The following is a 25882-nucleotide window of genomic DNA, read 5'->3' on the forward strand; positions in this document are numbered from 1 at the left end:
TCATAGACCCTCCCAGAAAGAACTAAAAAAGACCCTTCAAGGAGAATGAAGCCTAAGTGAGAAGGAAGAAGTAAGATGCAAGAAAAGACGAGGAGCGAAGAAATCAGTAAACATAGGAGTTAAGTTTAAATTTAAGTATTCGACTGTGTGAAACAACTGCAATAATAAAGCAGGGATCCCTAAATCCCAAAAAGGGCGTGAGGCGTTTCACTGGAGTTAAGTCTTAGGCACCTCTCGGGTCCCTCAGTGCAGCCAGTCTCCCCGATCTTCAGCTGCTGGCTCCCCCTCGGCCACCCCCGTGCAGACTGACCCCACTGGGCCGGAGCAACCCCTCTTCCGGTGCCAACCTGACTAGGTGCCCAACTAAGCTGAGCACTCCTCTGGCCACAGCCCAGCCAGCCCATCAGCCACATACCTGAGCTTCTGGCTAATCCCGCCACTTCTGGATCCGGATGGAAGCCACACTGCAGGAGGTGGCCCTACCACTCCAAGCAGTCACTAAAAGGCTAGATGACCCCATCTGGAAGTTTGGGGGAGTTTCCTCCCCATTGGGGGAAATGAACAAGGGGAAATAGGAGACACTGGGGTCGTGCAGAGAAGTCACCCCTCCTTGCTGGCTACTCCCTGTTGCCCATCAGGAGAAGCCCTGAATACCAAGTGGATGCACCTGTTAAGCAACCTGCTGGGCTCTGTACAATTTACCGGGAAGCTGTGGTCAGCACAGCAAACAGGCCCTAGCATAACGAAGACCAGTGGTTTACAAAGTGTAGTTCCCATTCCAGCAGCAGGGAACTCGTTAGAAATGCAAATTTTCCAGCCCCACCCCAAATCTTCCTATACGGAGACTGAGGCTGGGAACCACGAGTCTGTGTTGTAACAAGCTCTTGTGCGGGGTCCTGAGGACTCCCGACATCAGATGGGTTCTCACCAGGTTCTGGTGAACTTGGAGGTTCTCTGGCCTCCGAGGGGTGGAGAGGAGGAACTGAGGGGCAGGGGCTTCAGGGCATCGGCTCCTGAATGCTCCCGGGTGTATAGCTTCTCATCTGGCACCCGGCACCCTGGGCACAATCCTTCTCCCTCTCACTACGTTTCTCCTCTCACAAGTTCCCCAACCCTGAGGTCTGCATTTTCTCACAGACAGGTGACAAGCCCATGGGGGGCTTCCTGGTGCCCCCTTCCTTTCCTTCCTCACAATGAGCAGGAGCAAGAGAGTGCTGGTAACGGCTGACGCCCACCTGCTATGGGTTGAATTGTGTCCTCCGAATATTCATATGTTGCAGTCCCAACTAATCCCCAGTCGCAAAGAATGACACCTGATTTGGATATAGGGTCTTACAGAGGCAATCAAGTTAAAGTGAGGTCATCAGCCTGGGCCCTAATCCAGTATGACCAGTGTCCTTATAAAAAGGGAAAATTTGGAGATCGACACATATGCAGGGAGAATGCCATGTGAAGGATGGAGTTATGCTGCCACAAGTCAAGGAACTACCAAAAGCAAGGAGAGGCCTGGAACAGATCTTCCATCACACTCTCAGAAGGAACCAAACCTGCTGACACCTTGATGTTGGACTTCTGACCTCCAGAACTTCGAGACAATAAACTTCTGTTGTTTAAGCCACTAAGGCTGTGGTGCTTTGTAACAGCTGCCCTAGGAAATTAATAACTGCCTCTCCCAGCCAGCCTCACCTCCCCTTCTCCCAGCCCAGACCTGCCCAGTGTGGTCAGGCCAGCCTCCGCACTCCCCACCATGCTCAGGCCCAAATCCATGTCTTTGCTGATGGGGTTCCCTCTCCCATCCATCCCCAAAGATGCCCTTCCATCAAGCCCAATACCCAAACAAGGCCTCCCGAGTGATGGCAGGTCACAACATTCTCTCCTGCCTGAGCCTGTCTGGTCTGTCTAGTCTTTCTCACATTCCTCTCCGGCAGTGATCTAATGATTTTCCTGCACGTCAGTCTTGCCTTCCCAACAAGACTGGAGGTTCCACCAGGGCAGGAGCTATTTTTGATACCTCTTACATTCTGCAGCACAGCACCGTGGGTGGGCCATAGCAGTCCGTTAATAACTACAGCACTGGGTTGAAACACCCTTTGAGGACTCCCCTTTCACTCTTCTGCCTGTAGCTGATTTCTCATTAACACTCAGTAGGTGGGTGTGGCTAAAAACACAGCCTCTCCTCTTTACTCCTGCCTACTTCATAAAGATGCCTGTCAAAGCATCTGTAACACTCGTTGCACATAGTTGTGCACCAGAAACCCCTCCTTCCACTAGGTGCAAGCTCCTGGAGGCAGCAGCCATTTCTCATGTGCATCTATGTACCCCCACATTTGCATAATAGGAAGCAACAAGTATTAAGTTGAATGGATAAACATGGGTATATGGCAGAAACTATTTACCATGGGTCCTATGACCCTGTAAGGTTTCAAGGAATCCATGAACCCACTGAAACTGTGTGCAAAGGGCTGTGTGGATGTGTAAGTTTATATATGTAGTATGCATTTTCCCAGGGAGAGGGTCCATGGAGCTCTGAGAAATTAAAATAAAAGCCAAGACTGAAAAAATGTTAAGACCCAAAGCCGTGGAGTAAGGACTGGCATTTATGAAGCCCCTACCTCATGCCTGGTGGTGTAGGTATTACTCTCCCCATTTTACACGAGTGGAAACTAAGGTTTGGAGAGGTGACGTCTGGTCTAGGCTCATGAAGAGAGAAGCAACCCATTCCAGTGGTTCAGAGCAGACTCTGAGCCAGACAGCCTGGGTTCAAATCTCAGTTCTACCATTTCCTAGCTGTGTGATCTCGGTCAAGTTACTTAATGACTCTGTGACTCAGTTTCCTCATCTGTAAAATGTGAGAAATAAGGGTACCTACCTCATAGGGCTGTTGTGAGGAGTTGATGCATTGATGTACATAAAGTAGTCAGAACAGTGCCTGGCATGGGGTGTGTACTCTGAAGACGACGATGATGATGATAAAGAGGAAGAAGCTGGGAGTGGCAGAGCTGAGATTCAAACCCAGGCCTGTGTGACTCTTGCCCCTCCGTGTCATCACTACCACGCCCAGCATATCACAAGGCCCCATCTCGCTGCTGAAACTCTCCTGTCCCCTCCTCAGAAAGCCCTTCAGTCCCGAACGTGGCTTTTCTAGCTTGGCTTCCTGGAGGTGGCCCGGCCTGTGGCCACCAGCTCAGCAGGCAGGACCTGGCTGTTACATAAGGAGTGGGTGGGAGGTTATAAGCTGCCCTTCCCAGTCAGCAAGACCGAAGCTGTGCAGTCAGGACACCTAGCACTTTTGCCCTGCTCTTCATTTTCCAAGAGCTTCACTAACACCCACTAATGGAAATTAGAAAGGGGACGTGCTCATCCACTCCTGGAGCCCCATGCTGACGTCCAAACTACCTTTATAATTTCCCTGGGTCCATCACTGTGCCCTGAGCTCCGAAGGGCTGCTCACATCCATCCTGCTTGGGCTTTATGAGTCCCATGTCTCACCCCTGGCCTGACTCGCACTCCACTCTGGGCAGACAGAGCAGCAGAAGTTAAGCCTTGGTCCTGACCTCGTCTCTACAGCCAGGTCCCCATGGTAACCCCATCCCCGGTGAGGCACCGGCTGAGGCCTCGTTCTAGCCTAGTCCTCTGCCCTGCTCCTGAGAAACAGCCTTTTGGGGTTTGCTTTGGGTGAGTACCTTTGTATTTTTCCTGCTAAACCATCACTACTGAACCCAAGTGTGGCAGCATTTCTCATTCATTCCTGTAATGCAATTAGAATTGAGTTTCTCCAGCATTAGGGGAGATGTAACATCAGTAGGGAAAATTGTCATTTCATTCTCAACATCAACACGCCCACTCTGCCCAAATTCTCTCTCTGGTGCTAGCTCGCCCTACCCACCCGAATGGCAAGGAGAATACTAACAAGGAAAATCACTCTCCAAATGAAGAGGCAGAAGCTTTGGGGGTGGATTCTCCTCTCAGTCATTACACAGGCTGCTCCCAGCTTCTCTGATACTCTCCTGCAGTTTAGGGAACCCTCTAATGCCTTCTGGAAAGCCATATTCTGGCCACATTCCACTGGTCAGAGGTGAGTGGGGAAAGAGTCCATTAGACTCTAACGGGCCCTATGCTCATTCTGCTAGAGAGGTTAAATGACTTGCCCAAAGCCACATGCCTGGGAAGCTGGGACCAGAACCCAGACCTGCAAGTTCCTAGGTGTCTCCCGTTGCACCACACTGCCCCCCACCCAGAGGGCCTGCAGCTGCCAGCAACTCAGCTCTTGTCTCTCTGGGGCCACTAAGGCTTCAGTTTTCTGAGCCACTGCAGACAAACAGGAAAGAAGTAACAGGTGTCTTTCGTGCAGCGACCTTTTCTTCAGTGTCTCCCAATCCTTTTTAGAAATCCTCCCACTCCCTGGAACCCTGGAACCAGTCTCTTGTGATCTGTCTTACTCTTGCCATCTTCCTTCTAGGTACTATGATCTTGCCCTCCAATGATCCAGCCTTCCTCCCTTCCTCTCTTCCATCCATCCATCCATCTCTCCATCATTTATCCATTCATCTCTCCTTCCACCCAACAAAGGCTTCCTGAGCACCTCAGCTCTGTGCCAGGCACTCAACACTTCTTCCCCATTGCTCCTCAGAGTACGCACTCCAGAAGCATCCACTCCTCTCCTGATCTCATCAAAGCCTAGAGCTGACCTGCGTCCATCCACTCTCTTAGGAGGTTGATCTGATGGACAAATCTGTGCTAATGTGTTTGCACCAGACCCATTATCCCCTCAGAGCCGGCAGCAGGCAGGGACTTCTGGAGCCCTTAGGTCAGCTGAGGCCAGCTGCCCAGAGCCTAGATGACAGCACTACTCTCTTCCCCTTGGTTCCCCTCCCCGCCCTTCCACCTCCCTCCCTCCCCACTGAGCCCAGAACAGAGGCAGCCCCTACATACGTATGCAGAAGTCTCCGTTCTCGTAGTAGCCGGGGCAGCACTGGGACCTCCGCCGGTACATGGTCCGGAGGCCGCGCCGATACGCTGTCTTATAACTGATCCTAAGGCACAAGGGAGAAAGCCACTTGAAAGTATTGAAAATCAATCACTCCTGTTAGAATGATATTTGTGTTAAGCTATATCAAGGATGCCATTCAATAATTACTTTAAAATGCATGGCGGCTTCAAATATGAAGGAACACAATAAAGAAAAATCAGTGGCAGGATCTGGGCTGTTGTGATGCAGAATGTATTACTGACACAGCGTTTGCTACACCTGCTGACTTGTCCCCAATCTCTTCAGAGTGATATTTAGGTGGGTGGTGGAAGATATTATCTAGAGTGACATTGTGGAGGGTAACCAGGGGCTTCTCCTTAAAACCTGCAGACCCCGGGCTGGAGGAGCCACTGGGGTGACCTGGACAGGAGTTGGGCCCTGCGAGTTTCCATGCCTACCACCACCACCCCAACAAGCAGACTGCTCACGGCCCCCTGGGAACTGGTCCACCCTCTTGGAGAAGCAGAATCAGCAAAAGGACCCTCTGAGTGTGACTCAGTCCCAGAGAGTGAATTAATCTCCCTCACGCCAAAAATAAGACCTCCTGCAGAAGAGCTTCGCATGCCATCCCTGGGAAGGCTCAGAACTGACCTCTGGTTCTGCTGAGGAAGACACTAAGGCCTAGAGAGCAGAAGAAGCTCTGGACTGGGAGTCAGAGACCTAGGTTCCAGTTCTTATGCTGACGTGGGTGCTGAGACTTCACCCTGTGCCAGAGAGATTTATAGGCAAAATCTCATTCCATTCTCTACCTGAGGCAGTAGCATTATTATGCCCTGCCCCGTCTATTTTATTTTTTTTAAGAGTTTTTATTCTTATTTTATTTTATGTCTCCTTCCTTTGTTTTATGGATGAGAAAACTGAGATTCAGAGAAGTTACTGACTTGCTTGAGGTCACACAGCTAATAAGTTTCAGAGCCAGGATTCAAACCCAACTCACTCTAATTTCAAAGCCACTAGGCTTCACCTACTGCTCTGTGCCAGTTCCCACCAGGTGGCTTGCTGGGCTTACGGGATGGCCATACGGAAGGGGTAAGAGAAAAGAAATGGACAGTGTGAGGACTGAGTCCTTAGGAGGGAATCAAAATGGGGTATTGAAAGGCAAAGCCCCTTCCTCACACAGAGGGTCAGATGGAGGAGATCTGAAGTGGCCATTAAAGACCAGAGAGAGGAGGTAACTTCCCAAGGTCAAGGTGTGACTAGGACTCAACCCCAAGTCCTGGGGCCCTGAAGCCTGAGCTCTTTCACTTCCCCACCAGTGCCCCGGGGGAGGCTGCCCTGTGGACCCCTCCTTGGGGGCCAGAGCAGCAGGGGCCGCTCACTGGCGATGCCCACAGCCTGCTTTCCACGGAGGGTCAGGCCAACTGGGGAAGGGAGTCCTGCAGCTCAGTCAGGGCCAGTCCTCCTGGTCCTTAAAGCCCTGGCTTTATGTAAATGACAGTGCAGGGCTCTGGGGAAATCTGTGATATTTGGGCATGTCGTAAACTAAGGGCATTCTACTTTGTCAAAAGCCCATAATGGAAGGTAAGCTGACCTCAAAGTGAAGCTACTTCCCGGGCACAGGTAGGAGGCTCCCGGCAACTTCATGGGTTGTGTAAGCCTCTCAGATGAAGAATGACTCAGGGTTGACTCAGAGGTCACCCAGTCCATTCCTCCCACCAAACAGGGTTATCTCCGAGCCTTCCAGTGGAGAGGTGGGCTCGGCATCATTAAAGCCTCCGAGGAGAGAGATGTCCCCCTTTGCTTCTGGCTTTCCTATCCTTGTTGGCTCCCCATGCTGGGGTGGGAAGCAGGATAAGGAAGGGGCCAGGGGCCAGGCTGCTGTCAGGAGAAGGATGCCTCATTCAAACAAGCCATTCCACTCTGAAGCTGACTGATGGTGCAGCTGTCAGCATGCGCACTCCAGGCCATCAGGAAAGCTGCAAGGCGACTCAATAATTTAGCAAAATAATTCATGTTCCAGGAATGCAGCCTATTTTAATAAGCAGCCGCTCACTCACCCTTCCCCAGTGGTGATGGATGGCAGCCCTGGCCTCCAAGTACTCAAAATAGCCACACCTTAGAGCAAACTTGGCTCTGGCGCAGGGCCTGACACGGCTCATGGGGAAGCAGGACTCCTATTTCTGCCCCCACCTCTGACCAGGGCCTCAGGCAGCTAACTTGGCACAATTGGGGGAGCTGGAAGGGGGCATTTGGTCCCACCTCCTCATTCCACAGTCAAGGGCTAGAGGAAGGGGATGCAGTGACGGCTGGGTAGCTCCTATTTATTAGCCCTCCTGCAAATAATTATACAACCTGGGGAAAATATAAAACACAACGACCTGAAGGCAGTAGAGAGAGGAAAAAGGCAGATACTGGAGGGAAGCAGACTCTTGGAAGAAGGGACTGACACTGGGCAAGGTGAGCCCAAGGGCAGACCCCAGGCAACAATCCTCCAGGGGGCTAAAATTCAGATAGAAGACACACAACCTGAAGGGTTTGAAGAACCACATGACAAGTCCAGGGTGGATCCAGCAACTAGAAAGCAAAAAGGGAAACCCCAGAAAGGAGAGAGCCAAGAAGAGGAAGCCCCACATACTTTGTAAAATCTCTGCCTGCACTTCTGGCCCCTGAATTACGTGTGTGGATGGCAGGTTTCAAGCAGTCCAGCTAAGTCTAAAAATACTGAAATTTCAGAGTTTGGACTTTGAGTTTAGCCAAGGTAACTGGCTGCTAAAACAAATCAACACTCTCTGTAGGAACATAACAGAATTTAGTATCTACAGTTGCTGTCATTCATAATGCCCAGAATACAATCTGAAATTACTAGATATATAAAGAAACTAGAAAATATTACCTGTATAAGGGAAAAGGCAATCAATGAAGACCAACCCTGAGATGACCCGGATGTTGGAATTAGCACACAAGGATTTTAAAGCAGCTATGATATCTGTTCTCAGTGTCTCATAGCAAATTACTAGCAAATCCTCAAAGAAAACCGGGACTTTGGCTTCTCAGCTTAGAGCAAGCTTCCCCATCCACACTGATACCCACCACAATTCCTGCATAAACTCCAAAGAGGGACTAGGCCCACAAGGAGGAAGCAAAAGAAGTCTGGAACCAACACAGACGCTCAGCAACTAGGAAACGGGCCTACCAGCAGCCTCTCCCTCATTCCCTCACTTACTCTTCATCTGCTGGTCTTGCACTCCTCAAATAATAATGCCACCTTGCCTGTATCTAATAGTTCACTTTTCTCCATTTTCTCCTGCACTTTTCCAAGTATTTTCACATCCCTGACTTCACTGGACCCTGTGGGTAAGCAGGGCAAGGATCATTATATGTTTGATGAATACACTGGGAATCCCAAAATAAAGTGACTTGCCTAGGGTCGCCCAACAATACACGTTCTCTCTTCCTCCTCCTTTCTCCCCCAGTGACATGAGAGCACGGCATGATGTGCAGGAGGGCTGCAGATAAGGGAGCAGGATTCTCACACACATTCAGATTGAGCACTTCCCACAGGCAGCCTGGCCAGGATGCCAAGAGGCTGCTGAATTGCAGCCTGCGCTCTGTCCTCCATGCCAGATGTCCTAGCATGGGCTACATCTGCTCTGAGGGCGGCTGTCTTAGGTTGGATTTTCCCCCAGAAGCAGACCCTGAGGCAAGGCTTCAAGGACAAGCAGTTTATTTGGGAGGTAATCTCAGGAAGCACTGGGAGGGAAGTGGAAAAACGAGATGGGAAAGTAAAGGCAGCCAATGCAGGGTGTGCTATTGAGCAGGTTACTGCTATGGGTGACTGGGGTTCCATCCCCCGGGGGACCACTGGGATACAGTGTAGAACATGCTCAGAGCTGTCTCCTCTATCCAGAGGGAGAGGAAGCTGGGGTATTTATCCACCAACTCCCCATCTGTCATTGGTTAAGGGATGTCCCCAAGGGCATTAATTCTCTAGCACTTCTGGCCTGCCCCACCCATAAGCTCCTCTGGCCAGAAAGAAGCCCTTAGCAGAGCATCTCAGGTGTTGTGTGAAGAGTGAGTACCGAGGGGATATAGGTGGTGCACGGACTACCTCTGCTACAAGGGCCTTTTATGAACTTGCACAGGGCCAGCCCCGAGGGCCCGGCACTTCCTCCCTGCGTCATCTGCAAGAGGTACTCACCGGTGCCGGGTGCACTTGAACCAGTTGAGGATGTCTGTGCATCGTGTGTAGTAGATCTGGTCAAAGGGGTGTGCGTACGATTCCTGGACGGTCACGGCGTAGCTGAGAACCAAACAGGAGATGGAAGCTGTGGTCAGCACTTGGGAGGCTGAGCTGACATCAGGATGGGGTCTCCCTCCCCAGAGGAGCCAGGCCCATGGCCCAGTGTCCAGGGGCTCCAACCTCCTCCTGCCCCACTATCCTCCTGCCCTGGATGCCCTCGGCCTTCAAACCTCCCTGACCCCCAAGTGGATCCAGGACATACCCTTTACTGCCCTTTGGCCCAGCTCATTTTCTGAAATTCTAGTTCTTTTGTTCATTTAACAGACAATGAATAAAAGAGGGTTTCAGTTTATTCTATGAGGCTCTGGAAGGCAGAGCCAGCAAGTTTTAAAATACTTTATGTTTGTCCAGGTCTGTATGGTTTTCAAAGCATATGCATGGGAGCTGGTCTGTGCAGCAACGCTATGAAGTAAGTGGTCCCATTTTATAGATGAAGAAACTAAGGCTTTGAGAGAGGCAGCTTGCTCAGGTCACATGGCTGGAGCAGTAACTACTAATATGTATTGAGTGCCCTGTGTTAAGGATTTTAATCCCTTCTAATCCTCATACCATCTTATAAGGTGGTTGGCATTGTTATGCTCATTTTACAGACGAGGAGACCGAGCATCAGAGAGGATAAGTGATGTCCCCAAGGTCACCCAGTTACCTTTCGCTCTATTACATCTCTTAGTTATTACATCTCTTAGTATAGCTGGGGGTGCATCGAGGACATGCCCCCAGAGCTCTTTATCCAGGTGGCATCTTACCATCCTGCCTGTTAGCTGTAAACCTGGACCAGTGGGTGGAAGCCTCAGGGAAGCAGGTCTCAGCTTCACCAAAATAAGCCCTTCCACCTGCCCGGCCCTGGCAGGGATTGTATGAAAAGGCAGTCAAGCCAGGATGTAAAGCGAGGATTCATCCTTCCCGTGCAGGCTGGGAGAGGACCTCAGCTGAGATTTCAGGAATTAATTTCTATGTAGGTTGGTATTATTCAGTGTTTTTCCCCAGAATGCTCACTGACCTGGGCCAGATGGCCAGGTCCAGGCTATAAAAGCCCGTCTGCTTTGCCCGAGGAAACTGTCGGTTTACTTGCAAGGGGGCTGGGGTGGCCAGCTCCTCAAGTGGGTCCACAGCAGGCTCTCTGATGCCTGAAAGGTCCAAGGACTAGAATTCAGAATGAAGAGGCCAGGAGCAGTCAGCAATGCGTAGGGACTCGGGGGGCGGACAATTCTGTTGCTCTGAAGCACTGAGGGTGTAAGGGGGCCCTTCATGAGCTTTACTAGCTGGCACAACAGAGGCGCAGGTCTACGCAGACATGGCCCAAACCCCTGTTTTATCTCCAGGCTTGGAGAAACTGAGGCAGCTTGACATGCAAGCCTGGCTTCCCAAAGGCCCCTTCCAACTCTCAAATTCCATGACCCTGTGCTCCAACGTGTCGCCTGTGTACCTCACTCAGAGGCAGGAGAATGAATGGATAAGACTGCATGGGCTCTGGGTCAAGTTTGAATCTGTCACTTGTTAGCAGCATGTCCTTAGACATGTTATTTAGCTCATATAAGCCTCCGTTTCCTTACCTGTAAATCTATGATAAACATTACCAGGGACTCCATGTAGTTATGTAGTTATGTAGTATTAAGAAGGGCAATAACAGTATCTATCTCTCAGTGTTGTGGGAAGATAAAGCAAGATAATACACGTAAAAACTTAACAGGTGCACAGTAAGTGTCTAATTGATGCTGGCCACCATTATTATACAACTGGCAATGATTCAGCTCCTGTGCTAGGCTCACCTCCCTGACCATAGCAGGGAAGAAGAAGCAAGACACACACACAGAACGGACTCCCCACCTTTATTAAGCACTCAGGGGTTCAGGTGCCCCTTCCAGCACTGATGTGAACAGGGCGTGCTCAGAGAAAAGGCATCAGCCCAACAGAGGGGGTAGGGAGGGTGTCATGGGGCACAGATCTGGCTCTGCAGAGGTGCCCCGAGTCGAGTGAGTCCGGCAATGAGACCTTGAACTGACTCCAAGTCTCCAGGGCGAAGCATGTGCCCCTGGTTTCATAGCTGGGTGGTTTAACACGCTCATTTGCCAACATGCTAATGAGGGGCCCGATTAATCTTGCAGAGCTGGGCTTTACTAGCCAGGGTAGGTCTTTCCACTGGGCTTCACGGTGAAGGGGCATAATTAATGAGGAGCCTGCCAGAAGCAATAATCCAGCCGAGAAATTCTCCCTGAACGGTCTCTAGGGACAGGGGTGTGCTTCTGGAATGACACAGACTAGATCCATCCATGTGTAATTTTGGCAGTGGAGCTGGCAATGAAGCTCAGTTGGAAAAGTCAAGAAGAAGCAGGCACCTGGTGTCAAGGGGCATCACTGCAAGGCCCTTCCTTAAGGACCAGGGAAGCCCAGGGGTCCCCGGACCTCACTTTAGCAGTTAGGGTCACTCCTTGTCCTCCCATCAAAGCTATAACTTCAGCTGATAGCCCAATCGGCCTGAAATGCCAGCTCAGTGCAGGCTCGGTTCAGAATATTTTCACATTCCAAATTGATTCACGTTAGGCAGGTTTAGAAAATTAGAGAGTTTGGTCTAAGTTTGAACTGATCCACTGGTACAAATGGGACTCAGAGAAGTGGGAAGTTAGGGCCGGCCCTGCCATCTCGTTGTCCCTTCCTGGAGGAGAGGGACCTAGTTGGAGGCACTGGGAAAGGCAGAGGTGAACAGATGAGAAGGAGGCGTTCTGGGGGCTGGGACACAGCACAGACATCAGCAGGAAGCAACTGTGTCTCAGCTGGGACAGGGCATGAGAGGAGGCTGCTGAGACTGGAGTCTGCAAACCAGAGACTAATGTGGGATTCCACCTGATATCTCTCACCTGCTGGGAAATAAAGGTTTAAATTCGCCAAAACCAGAAGGGGCAAGGGGCCTGAGTCACCTCAGAATCACATGGAAAGCTTATAAAAAAGCACACTCCTAGGCTCTACCCCAGACTTATGGAATGGGAGTCTCTGGGGAGAGGATCCAGGAGATCCCACTTTTCACCTTCACTCCCAGTGAGTCTGCTGTGCATTAAAGTCTGTGATAACCAGTTCCTGCAAAGCCAGAGTTGTTAACAAGGAAAGACAGTAATTGAGCTTTATGGTCCTCAAAGCACTTTCATGAAACCGGTACCCTGGTCCTCTAACAAGCCTGTGAGGCAGGAGTCATTATTCCCCCACTGTACAGAGGTAGCAGTAGGCTCAGAGTGGTCCAGAGAACTCCCCTAAGTCTTAGAGCTAACAGGTAGAAAATCCAGGCTGGAATGGACCAAGGTCTCATCACAGATGGAGAGTTCTTCGCACTTCAGCAAAAAGGGGCACCCTGCAGCACTGCCCTCTGCTCCTGCCTTGACTTTGCAGGGACTCCAGGTAGAGTGCCCAGTCACCAGAGATCAAGCCAGTGCGGACACTGTCCCTCTGCCTCCCCAGCTGGTCCCTCCAGGGCCCTGGGTGAGATGCCTTTCCCTGCCATGGGGTGGGACATTCCCCTTCACGGGCATGGAGCACGGACCACCCCACGCACCTGGGCTCCTCCACCATCCACTTCCCCCATCGGACCCTCATCTTAATTTTATTCATTTGATTTATTAACATCTAAGTGGCAGAGTCATCCTGGTCAGCACGGCCAATCAATTCCAGGGTTTAATTCGGTTTTTCCTCATTGGGTCTCTGGTCACTGTCTTTCTGTTCACCAAAATCAATACTTTAACCTTGTGCTTCAAAGTCAGGCCGTCTGCAGGGCCTGGGCCCGTTCCCCCCGGACCTAGTGTCGCAGCCAGAATGCAGCCAGCACTTCTGCAGTGGCCCTCAGCTGCCCTTCCTCTGGAGCTCCCCGACCCCCCCAGATCAGAAGCAGCAGGGGCCCCTCACCTGTCCTCCTCGGGGCAAGCTGCTGGCCGCCCCGCTCATCTGAGCTGTTGCATTGGTGCCAGTCTGGGAGACCAAGAATGGCACCGCAGCATCGGAGAACAACACATTTGGACCACGGTCACTCACTGCACCACACCTGGCTGTGGATGGGCACTGGGCCCCTCTGGGCCTCTACTTCCTCGTCTGTAAGATGGCTGGGAAGTGCGAATGCAGGTAGGAACGTGGGCACATTGTCAACTCTCAGACTGCATCATTTACATTGCCCGTCACTCAACCCCTCCACCCTGAGATCCCTCAGCTCTGAGTCTCAGACAGAATCCGCACTGCTTCGTCCTGTCCTTCAGCATCTGTGCTGTGTCCCCAGCTTGCCTGCGGGCCCTTGGCGGACAGCTTCCGTACCTCCTGCTTCTGCCTGTGTCCTGACAGTGCCAAGCCCAGGGTCAGGAGTACCCAGCTGTCTGAGACCCACATCTTACCTCTCCCAGTGGCTGCACACATTGGGGTCTTCGGGGTTCAGGGAGAGGACAGTTTGCAGGAGGGAGAAGACAAGGAGTCCTGTCCCTGAGCGCGCCATCCCGGGCCCTGTGCGGGAGAACAAAGGAGGCAGCGTCACTCATCAGACTGTTTCCTGGGCATCTGTTTGGCGCTAAGACATCTCACACGAGGCAGCAGAACAGACTCCCTAAGCAGACTAGGTTTCCCATCCTCGCGGTGTAACGAGCATTTGATATTTTCCCCTGCAGGCTCTGACTAACACGGTCACACATCACCATTCTGAGTAACAGAGAGTGGGAAGCCTGAGTGAGGGAAAAGTCGAAATTCCAGGCCAGGGCTTCTGAAAGTTTTTTGGCCCATGGACTGCTTTGAGAATCTAATGAAAGTTAGAGACCGTCTGCCCAGAAAAATGCCCACACATACAACATTTGACTACGATTTCAGCGTGTCCTCAGGCCCCTGAGCCGATCCTTGGACCAAGAAGCCCTGATCTAGACTTACTTTAAAGGCAACACTCTCCCTCTGTTCCCTTCCCCCCCATCTCCTATGTGCTTTGCCCATTCACTTCCTCTCCCGACTTCCTCCAGCCATGAAGAAAGAGAAGAAAGGTGTCTGGTGTGGCCTTCAGGGGAGCTGAGCTGAGAAAACCCCTCGAGGCAGCTCTGGTCAAACAAGCCACCCAGAAGGCTGGACCTCGCTTCTCTTGTTCCTATGGGGTGTCAGTCACTGACACCCAGAGGGAGGCAAGTCATCGCATGTCGGTCATTCCCACCATGGACGTGGACGAAGGGCTTGGGCAGCCTGCAGGCGGCTTCAAGGAAGCAGCTTACAGAGTTTGATCCAGGCCCTGAAGCGACAGCCTGTGACAGGTGTTAAATGTGCCTACACAGAACACCAACAACACCCTGGTCCTCTAAACTGAGAATTCCCTAACCAAGGCTCCTCATAGAGGCAGAGAACCAGTAAGGTGGGAATGGCTGAAATGACCCCCAAGGCTCCTTCCTGTCCTAGCACCCCAGGACTCCATGGTCTTATAGCCTTAGAGAACTGCCCAAGGGGCCCCACCTGGTGGGATGCAGGGGGCCCCAGAGCCCCCTCCAGGGGACCTGGAATTCATATGTGCTCCAACATCGGCTATAGACTGAATGAACACCATGACTCAGAAAGACAGCACTATTTCTCATGTGTACATAGATGCTATCGTGATTTACTTAAAAGCTTTACTGAAGTTAGAGTAGCTTTTCTCTTCAATCAGCCACACTAAAAAAAAATGCAACTTCTAATAACTGGGGGTGGGGATAGTAGGAAAAATATTTTGACATTGGAAAGGGATTCCCCCCAGGATTGAAATGGTTGAGGATTTCTAGTCCACTGGCCCTGAGTTTACAGGTGAGGAAGGACTCATTCTTCCTGGGGACAGAGCAGAGTGGCGTGGATGTTGCAGGAGCCCTCGTTTGTACCCAGAGGGAAGCTAAATGGAGCTCCTGTCTTCGTGAAAGGTTAAACACTCTCTCCCCATCCCCAACAATTTCGTTGTTAAACTCTTTCTTAGCAGCTTCTTCAAAGACAAACAAATTGTCACAAATTTTGTATAACCGTGGGGGTCCAAGTTAATGATTAATAAGGTTTTTCTCTCTATTTGCTTTCTGGAAATAATCTGGCTAAATGTGATCTGCAAATCGGTTAGAAAAGAGAATTGGTGTTTCTGCTAAATTTGCAGAGTCAGGGAGCATGCAAGCCACAGCCATGCATATCTCCTCCACCTGCTCACCCCATGCCACCCCCAGTCCTCGGAGACCTAATTGGCACCTCAGCAGAGGGGCCTGCCCAGACTGGAGGCCATATAGCACTAGAGCCGCAGGCCATTTCAACCCATTCTCCTCAAAGAAGAGGAGATACCTCCGATGAGAAAGAGCCTGCCCGGGACATGGCACTGAGTGTTGGGGATGAGCATCTTCTTCCAGATGGGGTTTGGGCTGATCAGGCATCGAATAAATCAAATAAAGAAATAAATGAAGGGACACAGTGCTCTGAGAGGCAGGAGTCTGAATGCCAGCTGCAAAGGATGCCTCGTCTCGGCTCCCTCCATGGCCCTGTCTCGTTACTTTGGCTGCTCCTGTAACCTCCAGCATTCTCCCGAGAGGACCCCTGACCACATCTTCAAACTTATAAAGCTTAGAACATCAAAGGATGAGGCCACCTGGACAAGAGAAGAGTGTTCCTCTGGCCCCTTTTGGTCCAAGGTGATAAGAGAGAAGTGGGAGACAGAGGTAACTTGGATCATTGCTATAATCTGGGAGATCTTTTTAAATCTTCACAAAAACCTCTTTCTCTGAGAGTCAGGTCTGGAGAGGACAGTGTACCTGACTCCCACTGGCAGTGAGGGACCTGGATACGGGGGCATAGAGGGCGTGATGGGTGTCTGGATGAGCATACAGGAAGTGGAGGTGGACCGAGCAGCACAGGACACAGCCAGGTAGGCGGCATTTAAACCACCGGTCTGAGGTCTCCTCCTCTGTCAGTGTCATTGTGCTAAGGCTAGCAGAGCACGGGGGTTCCCCAGGATTCACACCCTGGCCTTGAACAGCCGCATCACCAGCATTCACAAAGTTCCCCATCTGAGGCCAAGTCCACCTCTGTGGTAGTGCAGTGGGCAGAGAAGGACATCCAGCTTGAGGGGAAAAGAGATGACTCCTCTCGGTCCCCCTCGGCCCTCAGAATTTTCTTTGAACCTGGCCCAATCTAAAAGATGCAACCTTATCCCCCACCTCTCCCTCCCCAGGTCAGGCTGGTCTTCCCTACTATTCTTTCTCACCCCTGCTCAGTCTTGTTCACATGGCTCCCCTCGACTCCAACTATCTAAATACCATCCACTCGAGGTCCAGCTCATGCCCCCTGCCCCCTCCTCCCCTGCAGGGCTTGGCACCATTGGGTGCCAGGCACGCTGCTCTCATCCAGCTTATGGTCTGGGCCACACAGTCCGGCACTTACCACTCCCCATTTTGCACTGACACCTCTCCAGCGTGTCTACTTTATCTTTCCGATGCGTCTGTAAGCGCCTTGAAGGTGGGGTCGAGTCCTAAGCTGAACTAGTCAGCTCCTTTTGGGAACTGATTTTAGAAAGAATGTTTCTAGTCATCTCAGACACTTCACTGAGGCGGAGGAAGAGCAGCCAGAAAAGAGCCGTCCCCACTTGGGCGCAACTCAGCACCATTAACTTTAATGGGGCTCCCCTGGCTCTCTCCCAAAGGACAGATCCCAAAGACATATGCCTATGAGATGACTGAGGGAGAAGCAATCCCGCAGCAGTGGTTATTAGTCCAGCTCCATTCAGAGTGACAGAGGTTAACACATCGGGCACCATCTGATTTAGGGCATTAATAATTAAATAAGAAAATGCCCCTGGTTTCACTTCGGAGGAAGAGAGCATATAAATAGATCAGCTGGTTACCTTCCCTCTTGTCCACGCTCCCTGCATATTAAGGAGCAGAGGAAGTGAGTAAAGTTCCAGAGGTGGAGAAATTTCTTCCCCGGTTGGGGGGATGAACTGGGCATGGTGGTGAAGGAGAGAGAAGGTGGCCAGGAGGCGAGTCACTCACATCTTCCCACAGGTGCAGTCAGTCCACACACCTGCCGAGGCCTGGACTGATCAACAAGTACTCCTGGAGCACCACCTGCCAGGCCCTGGGCTGTGCTGGGGAGGACACGAAGGAGTCACATGTGTCAGCTGCAGTCTGGTAGAGGAGACTAAAGCAGCGAGCAGTTAAGTCCCACTGGGGGGCTTGGGGAAGACCTTGTGGAGTGGGTGGGACTTAGGATGAACAGAATATGGAAAGATAGAGGGAAAGAAAGGGCATTGCAGGGGCAGGTACAGCACAAGCAAGCCCACAGAGGCAGGAACGTGCAGGTGGTGTTGGAGGACCAGGCAGCCAAGGGCTTGCCCTGTGGAGCAGTAGAGGGCAACGGGAGAAACTCGGAGGCGTTTTCCAAAATTGCGTTCTGCGGAACTCTAGTCCCATGAGATGTTGATGGAATTCTCCCAGACAAAGATTTCACGAGTGAGTAAGTTCAGGAAATGCTGCCTGCAGTGTCCTCATCTTAAATATTCACAGCAGCATACCATAGGCTCTGAGAAGACCCAAAGTAAAGAGATCTGTTCTACTCTGTTTCCCATAAAACTTTCTAGCGGCCGCTCTAGGAGCAGAGGTCCTCAGGATACCCGTATAGAAAACTGCTTCTCTCCATCAAGATCAAGTCTGAAGGACAACCTGGTCCTGTCAATCTGCATCCTTAGAGTTTGTATTCACTTGTTTATTGTACCACTTGAGGGCCTTCTGTGCCTGGCAGGTGGTGTTAAAGAGAATCTGCCACTGGGTATTCAAGAGACATTGACATCATAGGAAAGGACCCCTCCTCCTAGCCTGGGCCTTTATTCCGGCCTGGGTGGCCCTGCAGCCTGAGCAGATCTTAGAGATGGCGGCATCCTCTGGAGACCCTTGCCTTCTGCTGGGGCCCCGCCAGCACCAGCACCAGGACCTGTAGAGTCCAGCCTGTCTCTGGTGGCAGCACACACCTGGCCAGACACCAGCTGCTCCCGTTAGCCAAGATGCATAAAACTGGGGCAGAGGGCAGACAGACAAACAGATGGCCTCTGTCCTGGGATCAGTTGTTATGACGTCACAGTCCATCTGTGCAAAAATCCTCCCCCACCTGCTTTGCTTCCTCCACCTGCCTAGTCCTCCTGACTGTGCCAAAATCTTGGACACTAAAGCCTGATCCGTGTACCTGGAACCTGCTCTCTGTCCATCCCAGTCTCTTCCAGGGAGCCCTTCCTTCTCAACAAATTTGCACTGGTGGCAGGGGTGGCGGTGGTCAGGCACTACTTTGTGGGCCCCGGAGGTTTCCACGCACACAACACTGGGCATCGACTGGTAGTGGTTGCTTGGAATGCTATGCTGAGAAACAGGGACTGAGCGGGGAAAGTGTGCCACGATTGATTAGTAATGCCTGTTGTGGGCACTGGGTGGGAAAGGGACACACAGGTGCCATGCACCTGTCATCCCTGTCCTACATTGCTGAACAGTTGTTACTAACTTTGGAAATTGCTCCTCTCCTATAGGAACCATCTAGAAGTGGCCTCAGCTCTTCCCTTGGGGCCTTAGAACCTGCACATCATCTTCTGTCCCTTCGTACCATGCCACTAGAACACAATTCATGAGGGCAGGGGTTTTGGTCTGTGTGTCCACTGCTGTCTCCAGTGCCCAGAGCACTGTCGGCACATAGAGGGGGCTCAATACATCTTTGTCAACTGATTATTGTCTCTACAGCCAACTGCCTCCCCCAACCTCTCAGCCATTCCGCAGCCTCAGGATCAGCCACACTGCTTGTGTCTGGCCTGACAGGGGCCACCAAAGACCTGTCCCAGAGGCAGGTCATGCTGCCCGGGGCATTCCACCCTGGGCTAACATCGCACCACAGAAACACCAATCTGTTGGTGACGGATACAGTGGGCACTGTGACATTCTGAGAGCAAAGACTCCTGCCTTGGCCCCCCACCAGGCCCGGGGCGCGTCTGCTCCAGGAGCCAGCACAAGGCGGGCATTGAAGGCCACTCAAAAGCTCAAGCTGCAGTTGGGGGACTGACTGGCGTTCCGAGCGCCTCATGAAAGGGCGCTTTCAGGCTCGGGAGGCGACAGAAGCAAACGCCACAGTGGGACTGATGAAGCAAACGCCTCACATCCCTCCCGGCGTGTGGGCAGACAGAGAGAGGTTTCTATCTTCTATTTATAGAAGATACACACACACACACACACATTCTCTATTTTTTCCTGAATAAAACAAAAAAGCCAAGTTTGCACGTAATGGGGCAAATGCCAAGGTCATCATCCCGTCTAGCAGACCCTCTCCTTCATCTGCCCGCTGCTCTCTCACCAGCTCCCAGACCCACAGCCACTCTCTGTGTACTGGCCTTGCCGGGGTCTGATTAGTGTGAGGGGAAATGAGGAGCCACGATTGCCCCCTAATTAAGTGGCTTCACTCTTGGCCTTGATGAAGCCTCCTGCCTTCCAGCAATCCCACCCGGGGCTGGGTTTATGCAGAACACTTTCTAATCTCTCTACACTTAAAAAAAAAGTTTAAAAAATAAATCCACAGCTCTTAATCTCCGAAAGAGTGATTCCCTGGCTGCAGGAGCGCAGTGGAAATTCCCAGCACCAACACGGAGGCCCTGCCAGGTGCCTGCCCACTGGATAAATCAGAGAGGATTGGAGTCACCTCGTGAGATGTGGTAAACGTCCTGCTCTGACGCAGGCTCCACCCCCCTGATAAATTCTGCTTTCTCCTTGCCCAGGGAAGCCTCGGGCTGCAAATCCTGAAAATGGCACCACGGAGGCCTGCAGTGCCCATCAATCAGGGTCAAAAGACAGTCCTGTCCCCTGCACCCTCAACCACGCAGAGTCTAAGTGGCCCTGACGTCAGTCAGCCTGCGAGAGAAATCACAGCGTATCCCCAGGGCGGGGGTGGGAGATCGGGGGTGGGGGATTAAGGGTGGGGGTGCTATAGAAACTGCCCAAGTAATAAACCACCCCCCTCCCTCCCCCATTGTGTGCAGCCTCTGGGTTCTGGGCCCTCAACCCTCCCATTCCCGAGCAGGCAGCCTCTGCACCCCTAGCCTCCAGCCCCTCTGAAGAGGAAGGGAGAAAATTTATCTGTGTTCTTAGGCCATTCCATTTCTCACAAAGCAGTTATCTCCATCATTCCATTTCTTTGCAAATCAGGGCACACTCAGCTGGCCTGGCCAGCCTTGAGGCTGCCTTTCCCTCCCCCAACCCACCCCACTCCAGGCCTGCTCTGCTTGCCTCTCTCACCCCCTCCAGGGGCTGCAGGGTTCTTGGCACTGTGGGAGGCCCTCATGCGCCGGCATTAAATCATGGCCACATCCACAAAACCCCAAAGACAAGTCAGTCACTCAGGGCCACGTGGCCCCATGGGGATTAGTCCCCATTCCTGCCCACTCAAAAAGAACATTTCTCAGACCACAAGATGCAACCACAAGTGCCTGGATGGGAACAGATCGCTAAGGGATAGGGTCCTGGAGAATCACCCATCATTAAAGGTCCAGTCTCCCACCTGGCTAAACAGCAAACCACGTGGTATCAGGACTGGCACCTGGACAGATTGGGAGCATCAACTGTTCAATGCCTGGTCACCCAGGAGGCGAAACTGTCCCCAGGTGATTCCCTCAAGGTCACATGACATGTTGATGGCAGGGCTCATGTGAAGGGAATGGTGGAGTCAACTGGCCTGGGTTCGAATCCTGACTCCGCCTTACTGCTACATAAACTGATAAAATCATTTACCTGCTCTGGGGCTGAGTGGATCACGTTATGTAAGACCAGCCTCACGGGCTGTTAGGATATTACATGAGTCGGGAGGTAGAGCACTTGACCCAGGGTCCAGCACATAGAAGGTGCTCACTCAAATATTAGCTTCCTCCAGACCCATATTCCCCACCTTAAAGACCCTTCCAACTCTATAATTCTGAATTCTAGAATTTCTAAGGAGCTGGGGGAAAATAAAAGACTGATGGGAAAATCATCTGCTGGAAAATCTCAACTTGGCTGTATATATTTGGTGACTCCTGGGTCAGTCTTAACTGTACAATTATCAAGACAAGTCACACCTTTCATCCATTCATTCAGCAAATATTTATTGAACACTTGCCAGTCGCTGTGGACACAAAGACGACTCAGGCAGGTCCCTGCCCCAAGACCCCCAAACACCTGCTGGAGGGTGGAGAATGGCTGTGATAGGGCAGTGGCTCAGGCAAGCGTAACGGGATATCGGAGACCCTGCAGGAATGGATGCTTAACATCCCCGCAGGTCCCCCACACGCTGAATCCAGCCCATCTCCATTCCAGTTCCCTCTGAATCCACGCTTGATTGGGGCTGCCTCTTCTGAAGGGAAAGCAGCCCGTTCACAAGCTTGTCCAGCCCCCCAGCTCCTTTCTGTCAGGACTCAGAGCAGCTGCACTTCCTCTCTCCCTCAGGTCTTTCCTCCTGAGTTCCAGCTCAGCTCAGGAGCAGCTCAGCTTCCCACGGGCCCCATTCTTCCCCTCTGTCTGCTAAGTCACTAACTTGCTGTGTGACCCGGGAAAGGTTGCTTTCTCTCTCTGAGCTTCACTCTCTGCTTGTCCCAGAGGCTGGGGTCAGACTGCATCATCTCTTGGACCCTTCCAACTCTACAAGTTCACCTACAATGTGTCTCCTTCCCTTGCCTTCCCCTCCTCACATTCTTCTCTCTCTTCACCCGCCTCCCAACCTGGGTTTTGCCCCATGTCCCAGCAGCAAGGATATAAAGAGGATGCAGAAGAATTGGATTCTAGTCTTGGCCCTAGAGAATGCATTTCACTGCTCTGAGCATCCTTTTCCTCTTGGACTATGTGGGAAGGATGAGAGAACAACAGGCTCTCATGAGGATTAAATTGCAGCCCAGAACTGGAAATGCAGGTATCAGTAGGACTGTGATGGCCCCCTTAGTTCCTGTCCACCTCTCTGTCCAATCCTCAGCACCCTTTTGAAGATTCGCCTCATATATTTTGCTATTTCAGCCCAGTGCCCACATCAGGGCAGCCTCTGCCCCATCACACATCGGGGCCACCAGCCAGGAGCTAAACAGGAGGGCCTGACTCTCAGCCCATAGTCATGGGCATCAGACTAGGGCAGCCTCTCCAGGTTTCCTTCTGGAACCTTCTGTATGTATCTAGGCCAGGAGATTCTGAAGCTAGACACCAACCATCCTGAAGCCTGAAGGGTCCTACACTTGTGCACTGGTATTGGAAATGCACATTGGTGTGTTCTGGAAAGCATCTCGACAATATATAACAACATGCTTTAGTGTGTATCTTTAACCCAGCTTTCTAGTTCTGCAATTTAATTTTTAAAAATTGACCAAGGCCAAGGATAGGTTCAAGAATGTTTTTTGCATCATCTCTTAATAAAGAGATATTTGTTGCAGCATCGAAACAACCAAAATGCCTAAATCAGTGGAGTCTTCACTAAATAAATTCTACCATGTCTACATAACAAAATATTATGCAAACATTAAAAATATTGATGTGTGGAAAAATAGGGATGCCTATACACTAGTGCATTAGTAGTGGTCATCTTTGAGGGGGGAAGGGAGCAATATCATAGGACTTGTGCTTTCTAAATCAAACATTTATGCTGTTATATTAGTGTTTCTAACAGTGAGCATTATTATCACTACAATCAGAAAAGCAAAGATATTTTAATATACATAAGTTCACTGACATGGAAAGATGCCCCTGATGGATTATTATGTGAAAAACACAGGTCACAAAACAGCATGAACATTATGATCACATTTCTATAAAATGTTCCGTGCATGTGTGTGGAGTGTGTGTGTTGAGAGCGAGGAAGAACAGAAAGATGTCCGGAGGATGTTAAAAATGTTGACAAGGATACCCGGGTGATGATATTTTAGTAGACAAACTTTCTTCGCTATATTTTCTACATGTTTACATTTTCTATGATGAGCTGATCTCAAATTTAAAACTTGAAAAACCACAATAAAGCCATCTTCATTTTGAAAGCAAAGAAAGCAGGCCCTTTTGGCCAGCTTACCCTCCTCCATCCCAGATTCTCCCCCACTGCCCCTTGGGGTGCATTTCCCCAAAGAGCAGAGATTCATGAGCCCTGAGCCTGCTACCCCAGGGACACAGGCCACTTTATGGAGCTTCCCAGGCAGCCCTTGGAGCCATCAAGCTGGGGGGAATTGCCGCTACAATTGTACGGCATGTGATCGTGCTGCGATTACATCCACGCTGTGATTAAAAACATTATGCCATTTCAAAGACCCAGAACGATCTTACCGCACAGGAAAATGGATGGATAATGTACGATTTTTGTCAGCTCTATCCAGTATAATAAATGAATCAGGTATTCAGATTTTAAAAGAAATTTATTGCAGCCCTTGGTCCAAGACACTGAAGAATTCTGGCTCGAAGCCCAGTCAGGTCTGCGGGGGCGCCTCACCTCACTCCAGGGCTCACTCAGCCCCCTGCACCCCCACAGGCTCTGCTCCTCCAGGGGGAACAAGCACTTGAGCCCTGGAACCCCAGTTCCTGGGTCCTAATCCCAGCTCCGCCTCTTGCCAGGTGTGTGACCTTCGGGAGGTCACTGACCTCTGGGAGTCCCAGCTTCCTCCTCTGTAAAGTGGGAATAGTAAGCAAATCTGACTCACATGGTGGAGAGAAGCCAAAGAGATAAGGGTTAGGAGAAGGGGCTGTAACCAGTAAAACGCTGAGTGAAACATGGTCATTGTCCTCTTGCTGGGGGGTGGGAGGATGCAATACATATACCCCTGGGGGTGTGCGTACAGAGAGAGAATGAGTTTATTAGGGTCCTCCGATAGGAACTCCCTCCCTGGGGTGGGGCAAGTCTCCCAGAAGAGAAAGACTGAAGATGAATTTCAGTAAGTTTACAGTTTGGCCCAGCCCAGGCGCTGCTGACCCACAGTCTAAGCTAGAGATGATTCCCGGTCTGCAACCAGAGGCCAATTTGGCTGCGTTTCTGGCCTAGGCTGTCTGACACCCACTTCCGCAGCCGCGTGCATTTGTGAAGAAACAGTTTCTCTGAATTCTGGTTTCCTGGAAGAGCAAGAAGCTCACTCACCTTCCAGAACTTCAGCACCCCTCGCCCTCTCCCAGAAGAAGAAGCCACTAAAACAGCCCTGCGGCAGATAAAAATCTGTCCCTCATCTCCCTGGGTTTAATTTGCAGAATGGCACACAACTCCCAGATTCATCGTGTTCCTGGCCTGATTATTCGTTGTTTATTTCAGTATTTTCCAGGAAATTGTTCATTAAGGATAAAAGCACCTGCTTACTGTAAGGGAGCATTACACAAAGACTCTGGCATGGGGGCCTCAGAAGAACATTAATTAATGAAGCGAAACCGAACAAACACGCTATAAATTAAAGGTCTAAAAAGAAATGTCTGCCATTTAGTGGATTACAATAGAGGGCTGAAGTGAAACGTCATGTTTTTAGACCACAATGGTGTTGAAAGAAAAAAACAGGAGGGGAAAAATTGCAAAAGGTGGCAGAGGTAATGATCTATTTCTGGAGCAACTAAAGCCTGTGCTTCCATTAAGAGAATTATAAATCAATTCTGTTTTGTCTGGGGGCATACACGTGCGGTGTGTGCTAAATTAAAAAGCTTAACATGTGGAAGCAGTTCCTTCTGAGGTTTCTATGGAACAATGCCGACGGACGCATTTAGGCCTCAGAGAGAACTGGCAGGTTATGAAGGGGAGGTGAAGAGGATTTGAGCCATGTTACTGAGTCAGGCGCAGCTGGGCACAGGCCATCCTGAGCACCAGGGTCCAAGAGAAAATGTAAACAGATCTCAATTAACCGGAACCTGCAATTAACCGGAATGCTGCCAAAGCAGCCAGCCACACCCACTGGTGCCAGTCAGGCTCGGTTCTCACCAGCGCATTTTCACCCCAGAGCCAGTGAGATTTTTTCTTCTCCTGAAAAGCAGTTTCCAGGGCTAGCTTCTGTGCTGACAATTTATTCAGCTTCATTTCCCTCGCTTCAGACCCACTTCTGAACAGAGGACAAAGCCTTTAGGAATGATGGCCCTGAAATCATGCAAAATCCCAATAAATCTAGAGATTTGATCCCACTCATCGTAATCCACTAACCAAGGCAGGAAAGGAAAAGGCACAATTGCAAAAGGGATTTGGTTGCAGGCATTGGAACCATAGAAAAGTCTTCTCTGCTTAACTTCCAACCCAACAGGAAATTCAGAAACCTCAATGCCCATTCCTCAAGGGAAAATGGAGGCAGGGGCGGGATCCCCCTGTGACTCCAGCTCTTTCCAGCAGCTTTCCGCCCTCTCCCGAGGCAGGCCAGCCCATGAGGCGCTAACCTCCAACACGCTGAATCACGGCTCTGTAAGAATGGGGAAGCTCGTGCCAAGTCTAAACCAGGCTTCCCTGACGTTCTAACTCTGTGGTGTGCCCACAAATTTCTAAATTTGCCAAAACACATACAGGGACTCAATGGGGTGGGAGGAACAGGAGGCAGGCCAGAAGTTTGCTGAACCATGGCAGGCCTCTGACACATGGACGTTTGGCTGTGCCAAGAGGGGGAGAAGAAAGAGAAGGGAAGCGGACAGGTGGGAGCTGGGTGTGGGGCCTGG

At 51.0% G+C, this 25882-nt stretch overlaps 1 protein-coding gene across 18 annotated transcripts in view; it reads right to left on the bottom strand.

The window, feature by feature from the left end:
* Positions 1-25882, bottom strand: part of MEGF11 (multiple EGF like domains 11) — a 336243-nt gene that overhangs the window by 206089 nt on the left and 104272 nt on the right. For all 18 annotated transcript variants that reach the window (XM_087428555.1, XM_087428563.1, XM_087428559.1 and 15 more), the window contains 3 exons: positions 13634-13739; positions 9168-9269; positions 4933-5033 (listed from right to left, as the gene is read on the bottom strand). In XM_087428555.1, coding sequence (XP_087284681.1) covers positions 4933-5033; positions 9168-9269; positions 13634-13731 — 301 coding nt within the window. In that variant the 5' untranslated portion in view covers positions 13732-13739. The remainder of the gene's footprint in view (positions 1-4932; positions 5034-9167; positions 9270-13633; positions 13740-25882) is intronic.

The sequence above is a fragment of the Ceratotherium simum genome, chromosome 3 (genome assembly GCF_057802395.1).
Source record: "Ceratotherium simum simum isolate JZ-2026a chromosome 3, ASM5780239v1, whole genome shotgun sequence".
NCBI lineage: Eukaryota > Metazoa > Chordata > Mammalia > Perissodactyla > Rhinocerotidae > Ceratotherium > Ceratotherium simum.